Source organism: Festucalex cinctus, chromosome 1 (genome assembly GCF_051991245.1).
Source record: "Festucalex cinctus isolate MCC-2025b chromosome 1, RoL_Fcin_1.0, whole genome shotgun sequence".
Taxonomy (NCBI): Eukaryota; Metazoa; Chordata; class Actinopteri; order Syngnathiformes; family Syngnathidae; genus Festucalex; species Festucalex cinctus.
The window spans coordinates 62,327,701-62,353,250 of record NC_135411.1 but is presented as its reverse complement, the minus strand read 5'-3'; the positions used below and the strand labels follow the sequence as shown (position 1 = coordinate 62,353,250).

General features: G+C 41.5%; 1 protein-coding gene across 3 annotated transcripts; it reads left to right on the top strand.

Moving 5' to 3' along the window:
* Window positions 1–1,204: 1,204 nt before the first annotated feature.
* On the top strand, window positions 1,205–20,721 carry ldlra (low density lipoprotein receptor a). Of its 3 annotated transcripts, none has more exons than XM_077500401.1 (18): window positions 1,205–1,425; window positions 3,598–3,726; window positions 3,816–3,938; window positions 6,826–7,206; window positions 7,314–7,436; window positions 11,808–11,930; window positions 12,026–12,145; window positions 12,212–12,337; window positions 12,454–12,625; window positions 12,717–12,944; window positions 13,017–13,135; window positions 13,236–13,375; window positions 13,448–13,589; window positions 14,194–14,337; window positions 14,432–14,683; window positions 14,872–14,952; window positions 15,039–15,199; window positions 16,703–20,721. In XM_077500401.1, exons 1-18 carry the CDS (start codon window positions 1,371–1,373, stop codon window positions 16,757–16,759), a joined length of 2,676 nt encoding a protein of 891 aa, XP_077356527.1. In that variant the 5' UTR covers window positions 1,205–1,370; the 3' UTR covers window positions 16,760–20,721. The 3 variants fall into 3 exon arrangements, with proteins under 3 accessions (XP_077356527.1, XP_077356519.1, XP_077356508.1); XM_077500393.1 differs by having other exon boundaries at window positions 1,206–1,425; window positions 3,601–3,726; window positions 15,036–15,199; XM_077500382.1 differs by having other exon boundaries at window positions 1,206–1,425; window positions 15,036–15,199.
* The last annotated feature ends 4,829 nt before the right edge of the window (window positions 20,722–25,550 follow it).

The window sequence follows — 25,550 nt, the reverse complement described above, 5'->3', positions numbered from 1 at the left end:
TTGGGGTTAATCAAACACACTTAACATAAGATTGCATGCGAGTGGTACTCCGGTCTCCTCCCACATTCCAAAGACATGCATGGCAGGTTAATTGGGCGCTCCGAATTGTCCCTAGTTGTGCGTGTGAGTGTGGATGGTTGTTCGTCTCCGTGTGCCCTGCGATTGGTTGGCAACCAGTCCAGGGTGTCCCCCGCCTACTGCCCAGAGCCAGCTGAGATAGGCGCCAGCAGCCCCCGCGACCCTTGTGAGGAATAAGCGGTCAAGAAAATGGATGGATGGATGCATGCGAGTGGTTTATTCTGAAGACAGACACATCCAATTTATAAGAGGGTGTGCACACTTTTGCAGCCACATTTGGTTGTTTATATTTATTTCCCCTGTTGAAAATATGGCATTTTAAAATCGACTACCCATGAACCCTTCCACACTTAACCCTAACTCAGTCTCCACTGTATTAGAGAGTTGATGCTCGCCATATTTTCCCAACTTTAACCACATCTATTCGAAAAATGTTGGTGGTGGAATTTGTTGTAAATGTTTTTCTGCTAAATACTAGTAACATAACCCTTTCTTTTGCTGAATGACAGGCTTGGTCTACTACAGGTTACATAGTGTAGATGTAGAAGTCTTCCGGTCGTAAACCTTGTCGATGCCACATTCGTGACCTGCTGAATGTTATAAATAAAGGGGGAGGCTCTTCACTTCGGAATTCTGCCAGCATCCAGCTGTCTTCTGTGGTCTTCCACTATACATTCCTACTTTCAAAACAAGATCACATTTGCTCTCATGGGTCTGGTGAAAGTTACTGTTACTGGATGTTGACGCAATTTACTCCATCTGACTAATACAGTGTAACTTTTTGGTAGAAGTACATGTATTTTGAAATTGTCAACTTAAACAAAATATGACCAAGCAACATTTATTTTCAATGTTTAATATTTCAGTGAGAGAGAGAGAGAGAGAGAGAGAGAGAGAGAGAGAGAGAGAGAGAGAGAGAGAGAGAGAGAGAGAGAGAGAGAGAGAGGCAACGTTACTCGTAGTAAAAAAAAATAATCTCCAAGTGGAGAGCTCCGCCTCCGGATTGTTGAGTGTGCTGCGGCCCACAAATCACACCACTTCAAATCCCGCCTTCCTAACCGTATCGCGGGCCCCCCTGCACCCCATCGGTCCCACCCACCCGGTGGACCACATTGAAATGGGTCTGGTGTTGTTGCCAAACATTGCAGAGTGCAAGACCATCCTCTTTCGTCAGCATCACATATCACGTCACTTTGCTCTGCGGAGATTCTAGATTCGAATTAGTCAAAAAGTAGACTTTTTTGTTTTGTTTTTGTTTTTGTTTTTTTGCATCTATAGTGTGCCTGGAAGCCATGGAATCGCTTTATGTGTTGGTGGCATTTCTAATCTACTCTCAAATTCAAACAAGTAAGTTCCCTTTTTTCTTCTTATAACGCATTTCAAACTTATTTGTTATATGTTACAATTCCTAATGTACATATATATATATATATATATATATATATATATATATATATATATATATATATATATATATATATATATATATATATATATATATATATATATATATATATATATGTATAAGCCCACGCTTGTGACACTACCAGATGCAAGATGATCAGGTGCAGGGGGAGGTGGGGTGGGGGTCTGTATCCTAGAATGTAGGTCAAATATTTCCCACTCTTCCTTCTATATGGTGTGATATTCTCGGCCTCGCACGTTCTCTTGATTAATTAATAACGCATAACCTGGCTTGCTTTTCAGGCATCTCTCAACAGTCCATTTCATCATTTAAAAAGAAAAAAAAAGAGAAGGTCTTTGTTTGGGATCTGCTTGTTGGCTTTTTGTATTGGCGCTTGGTACACAGTCGGTTCTGCATTCAATCAGCCTCTCTGAGTGGGAGAGGACAGTTAGTCATTCAAAAAGTGGAAGTGGACCCCACTTTCCTTTAGTTGAACTCATAAAATCCATATTGGGGATATTTGGATGCAGTAGCCTATTGTGTTAGTCCAACATGATGCAACATGAAGACTGGTTGGTTTCTTCCTGTCACATCCAAAAGCTGACCCCCCACACATGCCTCCTTTAAAAAAAAGAAAAAAAAACATTGAAATGCATATGAATGGAATTCCTCCAGCCCACCCTCCAATACAAATACTGTTTCAGTGGTCAGACATTGTCAGACCTTTTACCAGAACCATCAGGTTCTGGGAAAAAGTGAGTTGTAAAACGAAACTGGCAGTCCATAACATTACATGTCAAGTAGAGTTAGCTTGTACCTGAAAACTTGAACTTAAGCTAATATATGTGCAAAGAAGCCTAAATCTGGTATGGCTTTATTTTTTTGTCATTCATTTCTCTTCAGTATCCATACTCACGTTTTTTATTTTATTTATTTTTTATTATTTTTAATGTGTTCTTGTGTTTAATGCCCTTACCAGAAAGTCCACACATTGTTTCTCGCAAGTGACTGATCAGTAAAATACAGCAGAATTTGGCAGCACATTTCTTCTCCCAATATTGGCTTATTTACGGTCAATAAGGCCAGCAATGAGTTTTGTTGTCTATCAAGGTCTGAACTTAAAGCTCAGTGGATAAATAATGTGCAACCGTGGTGGGAAGTAGCAAAGTACAAATACTTTGTTACTTTCAGGTATCGTTAATTAAATTGAGTGTGTATTTTTCGAACGACTTTTTACTGTTACCCTCTGCATTTGAAAACCATTCATTGTAATTGATTGTTTCTGATTGATATTTTTCCAGGTAAATGATTTGAAGGCACATGAAACCACCATTTCAAGTTCCCTAGCGTTCAGAGAGAAACTGTCTTCAAACAGCTTCAGAGATAACATACTTTTTAAGAACTTAAGCATACACATTTTTCCACAACAGCACGTCCAAACGCACCAGATGTTTGTCTTGTGTTTTACAGTTCTGAAAGATATCCATATAGCAATAAAGAGTCAAATTCTTTTAAGTCACGTTTCCATTACATGTGGAACAAAATCAAACATGTTTAAAGATTTCACTATATTATCAATGCGTTAATTTAATCTTTTGTATAGTACGGTATTACCATTTCGGTGCTGGGGGGTTTCACCATAAATGGTCTGTTCAATGCGCTAAACAGTTAGTTTGGTGCTTTCAGTTGAGTGGCTCCATTATAGATGGAGGTTAGTGGGGCAACCTATTTCTTCATCAGATGACATTATGCTGTAGAAAGTGAGATTCTTTTTGTGATTTGATCTGCAAAATCTGCTGGTCATGGAGCGATGCCGGCACCAAGACTCCATTCTTTTTGACTTGGTGGTGTTTGAGCAAGTATTGACGTGTAAGACTCACCAGATGATTCACCAGGATAGTTATTTCCCAACTTTGGCAGCCCTATGCTAAACATTGAGACAGTCTCCATCGCTTCATGACTGACACCTACAGGCACTCGTCAATTAATTTACAATGGATGACTAAGTAAGCCTAAGCCAGAAAACCTACACAACATTTTTTTTTTCACATGAATCATCAACCTGTTGTGGATGAATTAGCATAAACCGCCATTTGGATTCTATCTGTGTGTAGCAGGTGCGCTGACAACATGCGGAAGCAAACAGTTCCCGTGTGGGAATGGGAGATGTATCACAGCCAGGTGGGTGTGTGATGGCACAGATGACTGCGGCGATGGCACGGACGAGCTTCCTGAGAGTTGCTGTAAGTATGAAAATACATGTACAGTAGGTCCCATAATCCCTCAGTGTGATTATTTATTTCAAATACCATTGTTTTTGTGTGTCTTCAAGTGGCCAAAACATGTCAACCAACATACTTCAGTTGCGCCGACCGCTTTCACCAGTGTTTACCGCACACTTGGCGCTGCGATGGGAAGGCAGACTGTGAGAATGGAGCTGATGAAGAGCACTGTGGTGAGGAATCTGCACACAGCATAGACGCACACTGATCTGTGGGACAGATGACTATAGCAGTGGTTCCTTCACAGAAAATTGGTCAGTTACATTTCCAGTGTTCGATCAAATATGCAAAAAAACAGTGTTATTTTAAAACTTGTTAAAAAGTTATACTCTCAGAGTAAATTTTCTCGAGTGTTGGGGTAGATGTTGGGTGTAACCCGAATAGCACTATCTGGAGTGTTAAATTGACCACACCCTTATTTCCAGTGAAGAAGAAACTTTCCAATTTTCCAGTGCGCTGTCAACATTTCAATAGTGATACACTCAGGTGTTGTTTTTGGGGTGGCGTGTTTCAGTGGCAAGGCCTCAGTATACTTCTGCTTGAGGCTCACGCGGAGACGTTACGGCGGAGCTCGCTCGTGCGTTTGCCTTCCAACTTGTGCGCAATGCACATCCCAATACACATCGCTGTCTGCTGTAGTTTCACTCCAAGTCGGGCTGTTGCTACGGCTGGGACACCAGAGTGGAGATTCCTCTGCATTTTATGACGAATTCAGGAAGTTCAATTTAATTCAGAAACACGAAACAAAGCTGGGGGGAGAGTTGGCTCATCACCGTGGCAATTATGTATTGCCAATTTAAACTGGTGTCGGCCGTAAACTCGCCAAAACACAACAGCCACGCACTTAGCAACACAGTTTTTTTGTTGTTGCGAACACAGTTTTTGTTGTTGTTGTTGTTGTTTTCCGCCTCTCGTCCCAAGCACATATCCACATGCAAGGCTGTGGTCTCCGAGCAGGAAGCCGATTTGCAGTTTGCCTTCACGGAAACTCTCTGGGCGGGGGGACGTTGAGAGAGAAAAAGAAAAAAAAAAAACAAAGCAGAGTATGTCATCGAATGGACCAATCACGAGCCGGCCACGAGCTACGCGGCACTTAAAATGGAGTATATGCCACGGAAGAGGCGGGTCTGTTTTTTTGCATATCAATTTGTTTCCGGTCCAGGTTGCGAACGCGCAACGCAGGGGCACAAAGTCGGAAGCACAAGCATTGTGACGCAACCCACACGTCGCAAACCGAACCGGAAACAATTTGATGTGCAAAAACAGTCCCGCCTTTTCCGTGGCATATAGGCCATTCATGTTTCATGTAGATCATGTGATCTACGCCGGTCATTAATGCGAGAGCAAACGTAGAGGCATAAATCAGGCTGTAGAGTGGTCCTCTCACAACCCTGAGCGCGTGGGTTTGTTACCAGGTCAGTGTGAATATGTCAAAGTATCCTTGAGAAAGATACTCCCCCACTTTCTCCTGATGCTGTGTCATCAGTAGTCAAACTGTAAAGCGCTTTGAGGGCTTTGTAAGGAGGAAAAATGCTATATAAATGAAGTACCATTTATCAGAGTAACGTGTAGTTTGAGTTCAATTTTTAACACTGCTTACTATGTTGAGCAAAAAAAAAAAAAAAAAGTGATCACACAAATATGTGAATATTACCTCACATGTATAATGGAACATATGGTGTTCCACAGGGTTCAATTCTGGGGCCTCTGCTGTTTTCATGGTATCTGTTGCCATAAAGTTCCATCTTACAGTAAGAACGCAGCAGTGTTTGTTTTAATGTGCTCTATAAATATAGACTTGAGTGATCGGAGTCAGCATCCTAACTGTATGATTTGCAATGCCAAGTTGAGCAATTCTAGTCCAGCACAACTAGCTAACTAGCAAAACTTAAGCACAGGGTTAACTCACGTCAGAGTTCCGTTCCTGCGCTAGCGATGTAACACGAATTTCGATAAGTTGAATTTCCCCATTAAAGTCAATATTTACATCAAAATAATTTGTATAAAAAATCTAAAATACATTTAATATATATATATATATATATATATATATATATATATATATATATATATATATATATATATATATATATATATATATATATATATATATATATATATATATATATATATATATATATATATATATATATATGCTGTCCGACTGAAGCCCAAGTCTTTGCCTATGTTCGTCGGTGTCTCTTTTCTGCGATCTTTTTATGTTGTCTAGCTTCGTCTATCCATCCATCCATCCATCCATCCATCCATCCATCCATCCATCCATCCATCCATCCATCCATCCATCCATCCGCTTATTCCTCACAAGGGTCGCGGGGGGTGCTGGAAACTATCTCAGCTGGCTTTGGGCAGTAGGTGGGCGACACCCCAGACTGGTTGCCAGCCATTCGCAGTGTCTAGAGTCGTTTCCATGGTAATTGCTTTTCTGTTGGCTGGACAAACATTGATAGAAGATGTAGGTTTCTTCCTTGGGGCCATGATGTGAAAAAAAGAGGGCAAAAAAAGCCAAAGATAATCCCACAACTGCACAAGAGCTAGCACTAGCTAAGGGCTAAATAGCGGACGAGAGGAAAACACTGTTTTCTTTCGGGTGCCCCAATAGTTCTGCCCAGTCGTGGCAAATAACAAAGTATTTGTACTTCATGACTGTAATTTCAAGCATTTGTAGTTGACTTGAGTAATTTTGTTTCAGACGACGTTTTACTTTCACTCCCATCAGATGAAAATTGAGATCTGTATTTTGTATATAAATAAAGTGAGGTAAGGTCAAAAGATGAGAGATGAGATGTTGATCAGGTGTTGAATCAATACTGAAACTCACCACAGCTTTTTTTTTTTTTTTTTTTTTTTTTTTTTTTTTTTTTTTTTTTTTTTTTTTTTTTTTTTTTAAAGTAAAGTATCTGCACTTCTATTTAAGACTATGGAACACTTTCACCACCTCTGGTTCTACTCATTTATTGTATCAATTCCTATGTGTCTGACAAGGATGATCTCTACGTTCTTTTTTTTGATTACTTCTTCACTGTGTCTCGTGTCTCTTAGAACCCAAAAACTGCACAAGTACGGAATTCCGTTGCACAAATGGCCAGTGTGTGTCCACCTCCTTTGTGTGTGACAAGGAAGCAGATTGCGATGACGGCAGTGACGAGGCCTCCTGTCCGCCGGTTACGTGCAGCGGTGTTTCTTTTCAGTGCAACAACAGCGTTTGCATTCCACGTCTGTGGGCCTGCGACGGTGATGCCGATTGCGCAGACGGCTCGGACGAGTGGGTCCACAACTGTGGTACAGCGGCACCTGCCTCTTCTGCAGCTCACCGCTGCTCTCCCCTGGAATTCCACTGCGGTAGTGGGGAGTGCATTCACGGAAACTGGAGGTGCGATGGAGAAGTTGACTGCGTTGATCGATCAGATGAAGCTGACTGTGGTATGTCTGATCGTTTGTTTTGACGTCTCTAGCCGTCAATGGCAGCGAATGACTTGGCTTCAGAACTGGGATGTCAACAGAATGCCTGTCTGATTGCATCTCTCTAGTTCATCCCACTTGCCGTCCTGATGAGTTTCAATGTGATGATGGCACTTGTATTCATGGAAGCCAGCAATGCAACTATCGGTATGACTGCAGGGACATGAGTGATGAGAGAGGCTGTGTCAATGGTACGACGCTACTCCCCTATAGGAGGACCAAAACTGCCAAAATTGAAAATAAAAAAGTGAGTAAATAAATGAATAAATGACTAAAAGTGAAAATAAAAACGGATCTAAAAAATATCATTCAAAATTAAATACAAAAAAAATATAAATGGAAATAAAAACAGCAATATACATATATATATATATATATATATATATATATATATATATATATATATATATATATATATATATATATATATATATATATATATATATATATATATACATGAATAAATAAAGAAATAAAGTATTAATTAATTAATTAATAAAAGTAAAAATAAATCCAAAATTGAAAACTGAGATTAAAAAAATAAATATAAATATAAAAATAAATGTAGAAATAAATACAAAATAAATATATGAATAGAATTAAATATCAATCAATAAAAATGCTCTGCTCTCACATTTATTTATTTCATGCTGCAGATGCTCTGTCAAGTCAAAATGTTTGCAATGTTGGAGTCCAACGCAAAACAGGCTTAGGACTGCCTCCTCATTTGAATAACATTTCGTACTGACAGAAATTAAATCAATAAATGTCAGAGCAGTGTTTTTATTTATTGATTGATATTTATTTCTATTTATATATTTATTTTTGAATTAATTTTGACATTTATTTTTATATTTACTTTTATGAATTTAGTTTTTTTTGTATTTAGTTTTACTTTTATGTATTTATTTATGGATCTATACATATTTAATCCATCCATCCATCCATCCATCTTCTTCCGCTTATCCGGGGTCGGGTCGCGGGGGCAGCAGCTTCAGGAGGGAAACCCAGACTTCCCTCTCCCCAGCCACTTCAACCAGCTCCTCCGGCGGGATCCCGAGGCGTTCCCAGGCCAGCCGAGAGACATAGTCTCTCCAGCGTGTCCTGGGTCGTCCCCGGGGCCTCCCGCCAGTGGGACATGCCCGGAACACCTCCCCAGGGAGGCGTCCAGGAGGCATCCGAACCAGATGCCCGAGCCACCTCAGCTGGCTCCTCTCAACGCGGAGGAGCAGCGGCTCGACTCTGAGTCCCTCCCGGATGACCGAGCTTCTCACCCTATCTCTAAGGGAGAGCCCGGACACCCTGCGGAGGAAGCTCATTTCGGCCGCTTGTATCCGGGATCTCGTTCTTTCGGTCACGACCCGCAGCTCGTGACCATAGGTGAGGGTTGGAACGTAGATCGACCGGTAAATGGAGAGCTTTGCCTTTTGGCTCAGCTCTTTCTTCACCACGACGGACCGATACAGAGTCCGCATCACTGCAGACGCTGCACCGATCCGCCTGTCCATCTCCCGCTCCATCCCACCCTCACTCGTGAACAAGACCCCAAGATACTTGAACTCCTCCACTTGGGGCAGGATCTCATCCCCGACCTGAAGACGACACTCCACCCTTTTCCGACTGAGGACCATGGTCTCGGATTTGGAGGTGCTGATCCTCATCCCAGCCGCTTCACACTCGGCTGCGAACCGCTCCAGTGAGAGCTGAAGGCCCCGGCCTGATGAAGCCAACAGCACCACATCATCTGCAAAGAGCAGAGATGCAATGTTGAGGCCACCAAACCGGAACCCCTCCACGCCTCGGCTGCGCCTAGAAATTCTGTCCATAAAAGTTATGAACAGAATCGGTGACAAAGGGCAACCTTGGCGGAGTCCAACCCCCACCGGAAACGAATCCGACTTACTGCCGGCAATGCGGACCAAACTCTGGCAACGGTCGTACAGGGACCGAACAGCCCGTATCAAGGGGCCCGGCACCCCGTACTCCCGAAGCACCCCCCACAGAACTCCCCGAGGGACACGGTCGAACGCCTTCTCCAAATCCACAAAACACATGTGGACTGGTTGAGCGAACTCCCACGCACCCTCGAGGATCCTGCGGAGGGTGTAGAGCTGGTCCACTGTTCCACGGCCAGGACGAAAACCACACTGCTCCTCCTGAATCCGAGATTCGACCTCCCGACGGACCCTCCTCTCCAGCACCCCTGAATAGACCTTACCAGGGAGGCTGAGGAGTGTGATCCCTCTGTAGTTGGAACACACCCTCCGGTCCCCCTTCTTAAAAAGGGGGACCACCACCCCGGTCTGCCAATCCAGAGGCACTGTCCCCGATGTCCACGCGATGTTGTAGAGGCGTGTCAACCACGACAGCCCCACAACATCCAGAGTCTTTAGGAACTCCGGGCGGATCTCATCCACCCCCGGGGCCCTGCCACCGAGGAGCTTTCCAACCACCTCAGTGACTTCGACCCCAGAGATAGGAGAGCCCACCCCAGAGTCCCCAGACTCTGCTTCCTCAAAAGGAGACGTGTTGGTGGAATTGAGGAGGTCTTCGAAGTATTCCCCCCACCGCTTCACGACGTCCCGAGTCGAGGTCAGCAGCACCCCATCGCCACTATAAACAGTGTTAACGGTGCACTGCTTTCCCCTCCTGAGACGCCGGATGGTGGACCAGAATTTCCTCGAAGCCGTCCGGAAGTCGTTTTCCATGGCCTCACCGAATTCCTCCCATGCCCGAGTTTTTGCCTCAGCAACCGCCGAAGCCGCGTTCCGCTTGGCCATCCGGTACCTGTCAGCTGCCTCCGGAGTCCGACAGGCCAAAAAGGCCCGATAGGACTCCTTCTTCAGCTTGACGGCATCCCTTACCGCTGGTGTCCACCAGCGGGTTCGAGGATTGCCGCCACGACAGGCACCGACCACCTTACGGCCACAGCTCCGATCGGCCGCCTCAACAATGGAGGCGCGGAACATGGCCCATTCGGACTCAATGTCCCCCGCCTCCCCCGAGACAAGGGAGAAGCCCTGCCGGAGGTGGGCATTGAAACTCCTTCTGACAGGGGATTCCGCCAGACGTTCCCAGCAAACCCTCACAATACGTTTGGGTCTGCCAGGTCGGACCGGCATCTTCCCCCACCATCGGAGCCAACACACCACCAGGTGGTGATCAGTTGACAGCTCCGCCCCTCTCTTCACCCGAGTGTCCAAAACATTCGGCCGCAAATCCGATGACACGACTACAAAGTCGATCATCGAACTGCGGCCTAGGGTGTCCTGGTGCCAAGTGCACATATGGACACCCTTATGCTTGAACATGGTGTTCGTTATGGACAAACCGTGACGAGCACAGAAGTCCAATAACAGAACACCGCTCGGGTTCCGATCAGGGGGGCCGTTCCTCCCAATCACGCCCCTCCAGGTCTCACTGTCATTCCCCACGTGAGCGTTGAAGTCCCCCAGCAGGACGAGGGAGTCCCCAGAGGGAGCGCTCTCCAGCACACCCTCCAAGGACTCCAAAAAGGGTGGGTACTCTGAACTGCTGTTTGGTGCATATGCACAAACAACAGTCAGGACCCGTCCCCCCACCCGAAGGCGGAGGGAAGCAACCCTCTCGTCCACCGGGGTAAACCCCAACGTACAGGCGCCGAGCCGGGGGGCAATAAGTATGCCCACACCTGCTCTGCGCCTCACACCATGGGCAACTCCAGAGTGGAAGAGAGTCCAACCCCTCTCAAGAGGACTGGTACCAGAGCCCAAGCTGTGTGTGGAGGCGAGTCCGACTATGTCTAGTCGGAACTTCTCTGCCTCACACACCAGCTCGGCCTCCTTCCCTGCCAGAGAGGTGACATTCCATGTCCCAAGAGCCAGTTTCTGTAGCCGGGGGTCGGTCCGCCAAGGTCTCCTCCCTTGGCCGCCACCCAGCCTACACTGCACCCGACCCCTTTGGCCCCTCCCACCGGTGGTGAGCCCGTGGGAAGGGGGACCCACGTTGCCTCTTCGGGCTGTGCCCGGCCGGGCCCCATGGGTGCAGGCCCGGCCACCAGGCGCTCGCCAGCGAGCCCCGCCTCCAGGCCTGGCTCCAGAGGGGGGCCCCGGTGACCCGCGTCCGGGCGAGGGAAACGCTTCTCCAAATATCGTCGTCATCATAGGGGTCTTCTGAGCCGTTCTTAGTCTGGCCCCTCACCTAGGACCTGTTTGCCATGGGTGACCCTACCAGGGGCATAAAGCCCCAGATAACATAGCTCCTAGGGTCATTGGAACACGCAAACCCCTCCACCACGTTAAGGTACCGGCTCACGGAGGGGTACATATTTAATGTTGTTTATATTTCCATTTATATGTATTTTTTTTGTATTTAGTGTTTTAATTATATTTTTTATATCCATTTTTATTTTTACTTTTAGTCATTTGTTTATTTATTTGCTTATTTATTTATTTATTCATTTACTTATTTATTTATTTATTTTTAATTTTGGCAGTTTTGGTCCTCCGTACTCCCATGCAACCACTTTGGCCACACGCTTTAACTTCCCATTTGCTGATGTGGTTTTGTTCCTGGATGTACAGCAACTGAATGTGACGGCATGACCAGATTTAAGTGTCACAGCGGGGAGTGTATCAGCATGGATAAAGTCTGTAACAAGGAGCGTGACTGCAGGGATTGGTCTGATGAGCCTCCGAGGGAATGTGGTGAGCACTGAGCTCCTCATTCGTAACTGTCAGGATAATTAGCACTGACCTGTTACGTCCTCAGAAAAATAATTGTGAAGCTTTTCTGTCTTCAGGCTTCAATGAATGTCTCTTCAACAATGGTGGCTGCTCTCATGTCTGCAACAACCTGAAAATTGGTTTTGAGTGTCTTTGTCCCACTGGATATCAACTTACCAACAGAAATCAATGTGAAGGTAAAAAGAAAACATTCACCATTGATGCCTCAACAATGAGAATTTCAAATTTTCATTTTTCATCAGATATTGACGAGTGCCTCATCCCGGACACCTGCAGCCAGATCTGCATTAACCAGATGGGCAGCTACAAATGCGAGTGTGAAGAAGGTTACCAGGTTGATCCATCTACCAAAGCCTGCAAGGCCATTGGTAAAAATGAACTCTCAACCTTCTCTCACTAAATATTGACTGCACAACAAATAGAGTATTTTTACTTCTTTTTTTTTTTTAAGTTTTGCATGACTACATCCACTGTCATCTTGTAGGTACAATCGCCTACCTTTTCTTCACCAATCGCCATGAAGTCAGAAAAATGACCTTGGACAAAAGTGAGTACACACAGGTCATTCCTCGTCTAAAGAACGTTGTGGCTCTGGACATGAACATGGCCACCAAAGAAATCTACTGGTCAGATATATCCCAAAAGAAGATTTACAGGTGAGGGAGATTTAAGTTGACCTAGTGGATAGGGGGTTACGTTTCTCCATGTCAAAATGCCAGTTTGTTTGTTTTTTCACTTTGATTCCAGGGCACAAATGGATTCAGCGGAGGACTCTACTCACCACACTGTACTGATTTCTAATGGCATCGACGCACCTGAGGGCATTGCCTTCGACTGGATCCATCGCAACCTATATTGGACAGATAGCATCCGCAGCAGCATCTCTGTGGCAACTGCAGATGGCGTTCGTCGTAAGACTCTCTTCTCCCGAGGCTTATCTAAACCCCGAGCGATTGTGGTCGATCCTTACAGCAAGTAAGCTGCCCTCCTATGCCAATATTATTTCAGTCTGCTTGCAATAATCTGTGCACGTATTTGTCCGGCCAGCTTTGTTTACTGGACTGACTGGGGGAATCCTGCTAAAATCGAAAAGGGCGGTCTGAATGGAGGTGACCGCATCGCTCTGGTTACTGACAACATTGTGTGGCCCAATGGAATAACACTCGGTACACCCAACCTTCCAGTCCCTCTGCATTCATTTCTTCCTCTCTATTTGAAGTATGACGGGCTGACCTGTTTCCCCCCTCACCTGCTCACATTCCCTAGACCTGTTGAACCAGCGGCTCTACTGGGTGGACTCAAAGTTACACAGCCTGTCCAGTATCGATGTGCAGGGTGGGGGGCGGCACACCCTCATTGTTGATGAGCATAAGCTCACCCACCCGTTGGGACTCACTGTGTTTGAGGTACTTATTTAAAAAAAAAAATGATCCATACATATTGTGTCTATAGTGTTGTCATACATATCTTCACTTCAGGAACGAGTGTTCTGGACAGACGTCAGTAACAGTGCCATTCTCAGTGCTAATAGACTGACTGGCGAAGACATAATTCCAGTGGCAGAGCACCTTACATCTCCGGAGGACATTATTCTGTATCATAACGTTAAACAGCCTGCTGGTATGTGAGAACTTTTGGCATTATAGTATGTGATGATCTGTTCGTCATCAGCTTTGGCGGCTAATTTGGTCTTGCCTTCTGTAAACCTTTGCATAGTGTGGTAGATTTATGGATGACTGAAGATTTATCATTTAAAAAAAAAATAGGGATGTTCGATATCACTGTTTTTTAGACCGATATGAATCAAATGTTCAGTACTCACCGATACCAAGTGCCGATACCATTAGTACTTATGATACATAAAATTAAAAAAAAGAAAACAATGATAAAAAAAGACCTATATATCCAAATTATAGCATTTTTTTTTCCAATTTGCTCATAAAAGTCATTTTGCATAGAGCACATAATAAAATAAACAAAAAAATAGATAAATAAAATGAAACACCGGAGGTCAATAAATGCAAAATAATCATTCCACCCTTTAGTTCCTAACCGAAAAACAGCCATAAGAGTGGGGGCCGATACCAGCATTGATATCCATCTTGAGTACTGATATCGGCCCGATACGGATACTTATCGGTATCAGTACTCGCCTATCCCTAAAAAAATAATAATAATCCATAAATCTCTACTAATTACAAACGATATGTCGACTAATTTGCAGGGAGAGACTGGTGTCAGGTGTCGAATGGTGGCTGTGAATTCATGTGCCTGGGAGCACCACAAGTGGGCAGACGTCCCCCAAAATACACCTGTGTCTGTCCTGATAACATGACGCTAGCAAGTGATATGAGGAGATGTGTCCCAGGTATGTTAATTAACAAAGATTTTACTTAATTTCATCTTTGATTATGATATTCTATTCACTCATGACTCTTCTTCTTGTTAATTTTATTTATCAGAAGTGTCAACACCTGCGGCTCCTCTGCATCCTCAGATTCCAACCACCAACCAACCTCCAATTTCCACAGTCCCACCCAATTCCCACACCTCCATTTCTCCCATTTCAAGCACAAGACTTGTGGTCACGCCAGTACCTAGCACCACAAGACCTCTGGTCAGAACCACCACACCTGAAATTAGGATTACTTCACCGCAGTCAGCGAAACCCAAAGCCCCCCAGACCACCACACAAACTCCAGTCACCTCTCAAGGTAAATGATGAAAGCCATTTTCAAATCATTCATGGGCAAAACATATAAATCAGTAAACAAAGACCCCAGGGATTACTAAATGATTTGAGTTGGTGAACAATCACATATTTAAAAGCTAATTTCTGGCTATCAGTGATTGAAAATAGATTAAATGAAATGAGATCTGCTTATGTCCATTTCTTCTTCAGACATTCACCATGAATTTGCTGGGGTGCGACCTACGACATCTTCCAGCACCCCAACTGCTTTGTACATTGTCTTACCTCTGGGTGAGTAGTAGCTTTGTTCACAGAAAGCAATATTGATATGCTTCCATTGTATACTGAATTTGACTCTGTTTATCTTTGTACAGCAGTCACTTGTATGCTTGCTCTCGCTGGCGTCCTGCTATGGAAGAACTACAAGCAAAAGAACACCAACACGATCCACTTTGACAACCCTGTTTATCAAAAAACTACGGAGGACCAAGTGCACATTTGGAGGAACCACAGCTCTGATGGATATTCCTACCCAAAAGTAAATCGATGGGACTGTTTTTGACACTTATTATTACATAGACCAGGGGTCTGCAACCTTCGGCTCTGGAGCCACATGTGGCTCTTTTGTCCCTCTCCTGTGCCTCCTGTTGGATCTTAAGTAAATAAAAAAATAAATAAATAAATAAATAAATTATATCTATAAATATATATATATATATATATATATATATATATATATATATATATATATATATATATATATATATATATATTCTTTGATATAATTAACAATTTAGATTTTTAAAAATTAATCATTAAATATTCAAAAAAAAATGTCAGAGTCCAAATTTGTAAGTTGTCAGAAAAAGAAAGACTAAAGGCACATGAAAAAGTAAAAAAAAAACAAAAAAAAAAAAAACACTAAAAATGTCCAAAAAGGAAGAAGAAAAACATAAAAATACCACATAATGTACATAAAATTGCAAAAAAAAGTCAGAACATCTACTTTAAAAAGAAAAGCAGAACAGAAAATGTTCTAAAAGTAACATATTGTCCAAAAACAAAGGAAGAAAGGCGGAAAATTACTATATAATGTACCCAAAATTACAACAAAAAAGTCAGCAAATCTCTTTAAAAAAGGTAGAAAAGAAAAATTTAACAAAAAGTAATTTTTAAAATGTCCAAAAACAAGAGAAGAATCCCAAAAATTACCATAAAATGTCCACAAAATTGCCAAAAAGGGCAGAAATTTTATAGCAAAAAACTTAAATAAATAAATAAATAAAACAGGCAGAAGAGAGGCAGAAAATTACCATAATAATGGTAGTGGACAACAATCATTTTTCAAGTAATGCTGCACACTTTTTTTGTGCCTTGAATAGTACACCACATATAAAAAATGTCATATATTTTACAGAACGGCAGAAAAGTTTAAAAATGTATACATAAAAAAACAACGAAATCTAATAAATTACATACACACAAAAATCCAAGAAAAGAAGACGAAAAATAGAAGAAAATGAATCTCAAAATATTGGATGCTGCATACTGTCTGTCATAGTGAAGACTAACACTAACGCAGTGTTTCGTTCGTCACAATGTTCAAAAGTTTTGCAGCTCCAGACAGATTTTTGGTTATTTATTTAGCCTAAAATTGCTCCGGAGAGGTTGCTGACCACTGACATATACTTTTCAGTCTCCACTTTGCTGCATTAATCATTTTTTTAGAGCCCACACTGTGGCCATCATGCAGTCACATGCCAGGAAGAGATCTTGCGCCTCATTCATTGCCATTCTTCATTATCTTATGGCATCGCAGCTGATATTTCCTTTGCGGCATGGTTTTCACACTCTGTGACGCAAAATGCAAGTAGATGAGCCGAGTCAGTACTGTGCAATGGAAAACAACATTCACTGCTATGACTTTGTTTTTATTGAGACAAGTTTAGTAATATTGCCAGTTAATTTGTTTTCTGTGGTTTAAACGTGCTGTACATACGGTGCTTGCAATTATGTCTGATAATATTCTTTGTCTTATCAGAAACAGGTTGTGAGCTTGGATGAAGAGGCGGACAACCCAACGTTCACTGAAAACTAACTAAACCTCGCATGGCATATGGGATGGAATTCAAAGGCATTATCAGTCAACTATATCTTTACTCAGCAACAAAAACCTCAAGGAAATTCAGGTTCAATTCATTTTGGTCATTTTCATTTTTTTAATTTTTATATTTGTTTTATTGGGTTAATATGGTCAATCGGACCCGTCGCCATGGGCGGGCCTTGGGGGTCCGTGCCCGCCCTGTCAGTCAGCCGTGCCCGCCCTAGCAAGATGACTCACCAACTATTCGTCCTATCAGTCACATAAACTTGCGCCTTCTGTTTCAAGTAAAGCATGGCGTGCCAGCCAACCACATACCTCCTTTCAAGTTTGGCTGTGATTGACAACTAAGGCTAGCCAATGACAATCAGGATCAGGAGGGATGGGGTGGGGTGGGCGGAGACGCGCGCTGTGCAGACGTGCCTTAGCCAAATCTACTTCCGGGTAGATAGTGCGCATTTGCCGGCTGGCGCTGGGACAAAGACTGAGCAGTGAGCACGTCGTGCCACTTTAATGGGAGCCACCAAACGCCAAACCTCGATTAGAATGACACAGTTGACATCAATGGGAATCCTGAGTCCACTGGTTACGTTTACAAGTGAGTGTCAAACTTTTCTTTTAATTAGTCAAGCCACACAGCACGGATGAATTGTAGCAATACACAGTATGCTGTTAACAGACCCAAGCAGTCACACATACACAACAACAACTATGGAGCATAAAATTATTTATCACTAAAGCAGTTGCAGTACAATGTGAGTTGAATTCTCTTTTTTTTATTGCCAAGTTTGTTCATGCTGATGACTGTCACTAAGTTCTAATTTTTAAAAAACAGCACTTTACACATCCTTTTTGGATTGATATTCTGCTTAGTTTTTCACTGAACCCATATGTTGTTTCTGTATATCATCGACATAACTCAACCTTATTTCTAAATCACTTTAAAACAGCCATTGCTGCATACAAAGTGCTGTGCATGGAATAGAAATTAGTCTTTTAGTAGACACAAGTGAAATAAAATAACTAGTGCTGTCAAACGATTAAAATTTTTAATCTGATTAATCACGATTAATCAGCTAAATTATTTGCTTAATATAAAATAAATACAAAATACCGTAATATTTTGACATTAACGCATTTTATTACCTGAATGTCATTTGCAAACATTGATTAAATGCATGTACGCAATTGCATGCATGCGTGTATTGTTCAAAACGTAACAGCATCATATCAATTGGGTGCAATTAAGCAATTAATAATGAAACGGAAATTACTTTTGTTTTATCTAAAGTCCCGTTGGGGTGTTTTTTAAAGCGAAATTTACCACCGAGCACACCAACTGGAGTCACCCCGCTCATTTTGGAACAACAAGCGTAGGAAATGCGTGCATTGACCTAATCACGGACCTGCGCAGCCTTCAATGTAACCATCCGCGGTTACGTTCAAGGCTCAAGTGCGGTAAAAAAAAAAAATAGTGCGATTAATCTGCGTTAATACGTGATTAATGCGACATTTTTCTGTGATTAATTAATCTATTAACGCTTTAACTTTGACAGCCCTAAAAATAACACAAAATAAAATTAATTCGAGTAAATATAAGTAGATAAGTATACACGCAAATAAAATACTAAAAAAAAAAATCTTTATAAGTATATAAATAAAATAACACAAAATACAGAAGGCACCATAAAAAAAAAGTAAAATGATGTGAAGTCTCATGCTGAGTCAAAGATCAAAGAATAGAGATGTCTGGCAAAAATGAAAGGAAATTTTATCCATATCGTACAGCCCTAATCCAACATGCAAATGAAGGCAACTGCTAGCCAATTCCAGATAGAAGGGGCTGGGTCACAGAGTCATTCATTCGGACATAGTTGTTTACAGAAGTGAAGAGTGGATTTGTTTCAAATGAACTTTTGAGTTGAATGAATGCAAAATGAACTACACATTTTTTTTTCAGTTTGTCTTTTAGATTTCAGAACGAACTGCCGCTTTTAAGTGACAGAAAATATTTCTGAACACTTTTGCAGTTGTCACAATGCCGCTGTTCAACCTGATGAACATTAGATTTAGGTTGATAAAGTGTGCCCCCCCCAAAAAAGGTAATGCCCCCCCTACAATTTCTTTCTGGTGACGGGTCTGTGGTCAATGATGCTACTATGATAGGACAAGGTTTATTGATATAGCACATTTAAAATACAGTAACACTGCCCCGAAATGCTGCATATATTAAAAACAAACCTACAAACAAACAAACAAAAAACACTATGATTTAAAAAATAATAGGGAAGAAAAAATACAAAAATACAAATGTAAACAATAAAAAGGAGCTAGCATGCATTTAAAATGCAGTGAACACTATTAAATACTAGACATAAAAAAAATACTGCTAAGATAAAACACAATAAAATAAAATAAAAAAATACAGTATTGTAATATAGGTCGAGGTTGATAAAAAAAAACTGGTTGGCATTTTTCAGTTGGGTCTGGAGTGAATTTTTGCTTTGACTATGAAACTAGAACTGGAGACTATTAGCTTAGCATAGCCTTATTTAGCTTAGCTTACCTGGTTAGCCTACAAGTTCCTTCTTTATAGTTTTCTCACTATGAGATATCCAATTAGATATATCAAACATTTTTACTAGAGTCTACTCTTTAAAAAAAAAAAAAGACTGTGAAATAACCAAAAATTTAACACATCATAGCTTAAACTGTAATATTTGTTCTTGTTTTGTTTTACTACCCTTTAATGAATAGTATGACATGCTTAAGTATGTGACATGTGATTCTATCTCTTTATGTATAGATTGAAGCGGCCCAGCTACTAAATTCATGCAAGTTTTGCACTTTATGATCAAAATCCCGCTTGAAATGTATAAAAATCTTTCATTTTGAAGCCTAGTGCTTATGGCTTCAGAGTGAAAAATGAATTAACTAATTATTGATTCTCAAAATGTGCAGTCGCTCTCTTCTTGAATCAGAAACAAAATGCTTTTATTTGAAACCAAGCCTTTATTTTTGTTTCATGTAGAAGACGTGTGGACTGCTCATCCGAACAACTTTGCCTCAAAGAGATTTTTGAGTATTATCTTTATGTATAATCATTATACCAGCAATCACCTCAGTATTGGTGGAAAACAATCTTGTTTCAAGTGTCAGGACCTCAAGTAATGCTGCAAACTGCTTTATGCCTTGAATAGTACACCACATACCCTTCCTGATGCAACCCTCCCGTTTATCCGGGCTTTGGACCAGCACTGGAATGTCGAGAGCAGCATAGTGTTGGGGCATTGGCCAGGAATCGAACCTTCATAAATGGCAGGGTTTCTCTTAATTGCCAGCCACATGTTGCTCCTTACTTCTGATCTTTTTTAGTGGCGATACTCGATTACTTGTGTCTGGAGATGACCGATACATTCCTCAGTATAGCTTTGATGCAACCACGTGTGACCAGTGGGACCGAGCCTAATGCGCTGTACTGTAACACGTGTGTATTTTTAGCCTGCCTTCGGATGGGAACTTATGGTAGCATTCCTGACGGAAGGAAAACACGTGCCTCATCACAATCTTTTGGAGCTCCTGGTCTTTGCATTATGAGTGAATAGTACTTTTGATTGTTGCTCAAAAGGCCATGTTGCTGTTACTGGAGAGGATTTGTACAAAATCAATGGTTATGTACAGTGACTGACTTGTTACATCCAACAGAGATGCGTTGTGATGTTTACTGTTCTTGGACTACCAGATGGAAGGTACAGAAGCTCAATTGTTCATCTGGATGTATATATATGTATTTTTTTTTATTGTTAAACATTTACCACTAGCAGTGCAGGTTATATCCGTGTAAATAGGGTGTTCATTAATGTAAATATTTGTTCTGTTTTTAGGAAATAATGCCTGTACTGCAATCTTTGTTGTCAACATTTGCTGTATATAAATAAATACCTCTATTTATTACAGAATCTCTCTGGACTCTTGTTTTTGTGTTTAGCGTATACAGTCTGAAGGTTTCTGCTCTTTGTTAGCCACAGCTAAATACAGTGCTTTATCTTGCAAATTAAATACACAGGGGCATATTCACTAAGAATGTGCTGCGTCCGGTAATAGCACGAAATATTGCACCACAACTGCACCCGCAGTCTGCGTCCAGTTACCCACCTATTCACTAAGGATATTGCTCTAATCATATACCGGCGCAAACACGCCCACAAAACTGACAGCTTGGAGGAAATTTGCACCTGATTTACCACACATGGCAACGGATTTGTGCCAACAACATGGTTGTTATAGTAACAGTTGCGAGAAAGATGACATTATCAGAAAGCGAGGTTAGACCGAGAGTAAGCGTTTAGAGCGCCGTACAGAGCAGAGAGGACCACAACTACGTCATTCATTCATAAAGTACAAATTATTGCTCTCTCTCTCTCTCTCTCTCTCTCTCTGATCAGCCAGAGAGGGACGTTGCACCATGTGTCTCCACACCATGCACTGCTGTCATGATCCCGGGGTCGAGGTGCGTCAGGTTAATACATGCTTCCAAAAACATTATTTGCGTCACGCAAACTCGGTGTGGCTATTTGCGCTGACGTTAGTGAATTAGACGCTGCATATCAATGAGTCTCATTTGCATTGAGGTGGGCATATTTTGCGTCAAATGTATGCACATTACCTCATTTACATACGCGCAAATAACACCGGCGCACCAGGGTGCAATCTGGTTGGCAGCGCACTTAGTGACGGATTTCCCCATCTGCGTGTGTTTAGTGAATTAGGCGCTCCCCAATTGCTCCATTTTACCAGTTAGGGCGCTGCAAAGGCGACAGAAACCTTCAGTGAATAGGCCCCACAATTGCTATTTGGTGTGTACTATTCGCATTACACACTCTCCCTTACTCTCTGTCAATTGCTGTAACAGCAATTTCTAGATCAATAACTTGATGGAGGCAATTAAACCATCAACATAAGAAACAGGCCATAAGTTATCAAACAAATGATTTGCAGCAAATATTAAAATTAAAATTATTTGAGAATACGCATGAGATGATAATCTCTTCTCTCACATTCACCTTTTGACGTCAAACCCAAATCTTTTTGGCCTCAATGTTCCAATAGTTTTGTCGTAGAATATATTGTTGAATACATCTCTCAAAAAGAGTCAGTCAAGACTGAGCCTCTAAAGGCAGAGGGTCCTATTTTCACGCTCAGCGCAAGTTGTACTTGGCCATCTCATCTATAGCCTCAGCCTCTTCAGCAAGGTAGTGGTCATTTTGGAGGTGTTTTTGGTGTCATGATCATGTTGGAATACTGCCCTGTGGCCCAGTTTCCTGAGGGAGGGCATCATGCTCTGCTTCAGTAAGCCACAGTGCATGTTGACATTTGTGCTTCCCTCATTGAACTGTAGCTCCCCAATGCCAGCAGCACTCATGCAACGCCCAGACCATGACATTCCCATCACCATGCTTGACTGAAGGCAAAACACACTTGTGTTGTACCAGTCAACAGGTTGCCACCACACACACTTGACACCATCTTCAGCAAATAAATTGATCTTGGTCTCATCAGACCACGCAACTATTAATAGCTAAATTTTGAGTTATTTGAGGGAACAATACATTTACACTCTTATATAAACTGTACACTGAATAGGTATACTTAAATATCTGCAGAAATATTAGGGTTGTACTCATTTTTGTGGGATTTGGTGTATTTGAAATAATATTAGTATTATCAGTGTTCATCTAACACTGGCGATTTTGCTGTGCATAAAATGTCCTCCAATTCTGGCATGACCCATGTATAGCTTATTTTAAAACAAAAAGTAGATTACATATGGTCATCATCCTTGAGTGGAATTTGTTTTTAGAAATCTCTTTGCACACTGAAAGCACATATGGAAGGCATATTCTTTGTTGGTTTTATATACTCATCGTTTTTGTTTTCTTCATTTTATGTGCCGCACCACATGGACAACACTGTCTAAGATATTTGTGTGACAGATTTGATATACTGTACTATACAGTATCTTATTCCACAGTTTAGCAGCTGTGCAATGCAAGCACGACTGATAATGTGAGGTGTTTTTTTATGCTCTCTTTTTGGGAAGGGTGAACAGTGCTTCTTTTGAAAGAACAGCCTTTTCCTAGAAAGTCCGGACGTCACGCTACAAGGCAAAAACCCAAAGGGCTTTTGGGCTTCTTGAAAATCCTCCCACACTGTGAGATCATGTTTATATGAAATACAAACACAAAAAAACAGTCACACTGAATGATATCCAAGCAACAAGTAAGTTTTTCATGCCTGTGAATTTTCTCATTTATCCAGTTTATTTAATTCTCAATGAATTAAATCACTATTAGACAGGGCTGTGAAAACAAGTTAAGTTTGGGTATATATTTGATTCATTTGCATTTGTTGTGCAATTGTTTGTTAATTAGCGGAGTTTTCGACAGACAATTTTGACTGAAATGATGTGGCAGCGTTTGAATGAAACAAGGAGAACTTTGGTGGTAACAACAGCCGCGTGAGTACAGATCAGCCCATCACACGGTGACCTTAACCCGCCTCCAGCTTGTGGGGGCGGGAGACCTTTCTGTTGCTCCTTGGGCCAGCCTCTTCCAAACGTCCCTCCACCCTTACCGCCCCTGCTGCGGTCTTCTCCCCTCTTTCTCAGCGGTGGCCGTTGGATTCAGTAACGCCTCCCTGTGTGTGAGTGATTCGGCAGGGGCGGAGCCAGAGATGTTTTCGTGGGGTGACCAGGATGACACAATGACTCACAGTCACGTGACATTTCACCTGGTTCCCTCCTACATCAATGATTTTACATACGCTTATGGTGCAAAATAGATCAAATTTCACCTTTTTCTATCTGCTCTACTTTTCTACCCTGTGCTCTGGCTATTTTTTGGCCATTTAGACATGTTCTTTGGGGTCACATCAATAAATTTGCCCCTCCCACACAGAAAGCGAGCCGTATACCAATCAGTCAGAGGAGGGATTACAGTCCAGTATTCAGTATTATCATTTGTAGCAATAAATTTCGAGGTAAGATAGCTGTTCTATGTTCACAATCAGTTGTCAAGTTATTGTAAATATGCACTGCTTCCCGAGAGATTCATTCATCTACAGAATATTTTATCTGGTTTTTATTCAATGTTCAAACAATGTTTTTATTTTATTTTACTTTTTATTTTTTAGCGTTCACAAGTTTGAAATTGCATTCCTTACATTAGTGACTGGCAATGAGGTGCATGTGCACTTGAATTACATTTAGGACTTTAGAAAAATCTGAAAAATAATGTGAAAAAAATATTAAACAAAATTCAGCATTATTTAATTTCTAAAGCAGTCTGTTATTTACTAATTAGCTCTTTGACTGTCACACGTTATAAAAAGAAAACAAAAAAAATCCACAGTGCCAGCCGCTTTTGAGCATTTTAACTCATCTTTCAAGGCAAAAGGAATATTGTTTGCCTTTACTACATATACAATGTGGCTACTAAATGAAAGATCACATTCCATTCAAAGGAATTTTACTTATCATTATTAAACGTCTTTGGCAATCAAAGAGCTAATATATTACTTTTCTCCACAACAAATGAGACTCACTTTTATTTTAACTTACTAGTTTAAGATTAAATGTATTTATATGCTGCATGTTAATATGATATATTTTTGCTGAAATTTAAATTATTACAAAACAAAACCTCACTCATGGAATTAATTATTCTGTTTTCATATACCTTATAAAATGCAACCATCATAATCATAAATATAGAAGTATACAGCAAGTAACCCGGCCCCTCAAGAGTTATTTCAACGCAGGTAATGGCAACGCAAAGCCACTGCGCTGCATGGGCAAGAAATGCTGATATGAAATTAATTCACGTTGCTTGTTTTCACTTATTTAATTGTTTTTATTCATTTAAATTTACTCCTCGTTATCTTTGACCTGAAATATAAGAGTTAATAGTAATAATTTGAAAAGATAGCTGCATTACTTAATTTAGCCAATCTGTTATTTGTCATTTGCCATCGTCACCCTGTCCTGCATCATTAATACGTAATTATTTCAATGCAACCAAATCTGTCGTTAATTTGTCACTTCGTCATCTTTATTTTAGCTGTGCTCCTGTCGACGCTAAATTATAGTTTGGCACTACTATTTATTGTCACCCCTAATTTTTTTGTCTGTCAGCCAGTTTGTCCAATCAGCGTTGAGAATGTACTACTTGCTGTCACAAGCTTTACAGCACAAGCAGACACACAGCCAAAGAAAGCTCATTAAAAAAAACAAAAAAACAAAACAAAACAGACACATGGCGTGGTGATTGGTGAAATAAAAACAACATAGGACAATGTCATTGAGGTCTTTTGGGACAGGAGTCAGTGACAGACTGAGAAGGCCTGTCGGTAATGACCCGGTTAGTGACGATTCTGGTGAAGGACGAAAACCTGCTTCCATCGGTGCTTAGTTTGTCAGTTTTTCCAAATTTCCCATCATTCGTCATTTGCCATTAAAACAGGTGTCTATGAGTAATAAATACTGACAGACCACCTCATATTGGGTGTAGGGGGCTCTGTTAAGCAAAACACAGTTCCCCACGCACATAAAAACTTGCTTCCACCGCTAGTCAAGAATCTAGTTCTCTGAAGGAGAGCTTGCGCATAATCAACACACATGAAGATGAAGATAACCAGGCTTTAACGGGAATGCAGTCTGTTTGCAAAGAGAGTCGCAGGTGGGCGTGTTATAAGGTGGCAATGTTAACAAGGAACTAGCTGCCGTCTGGGA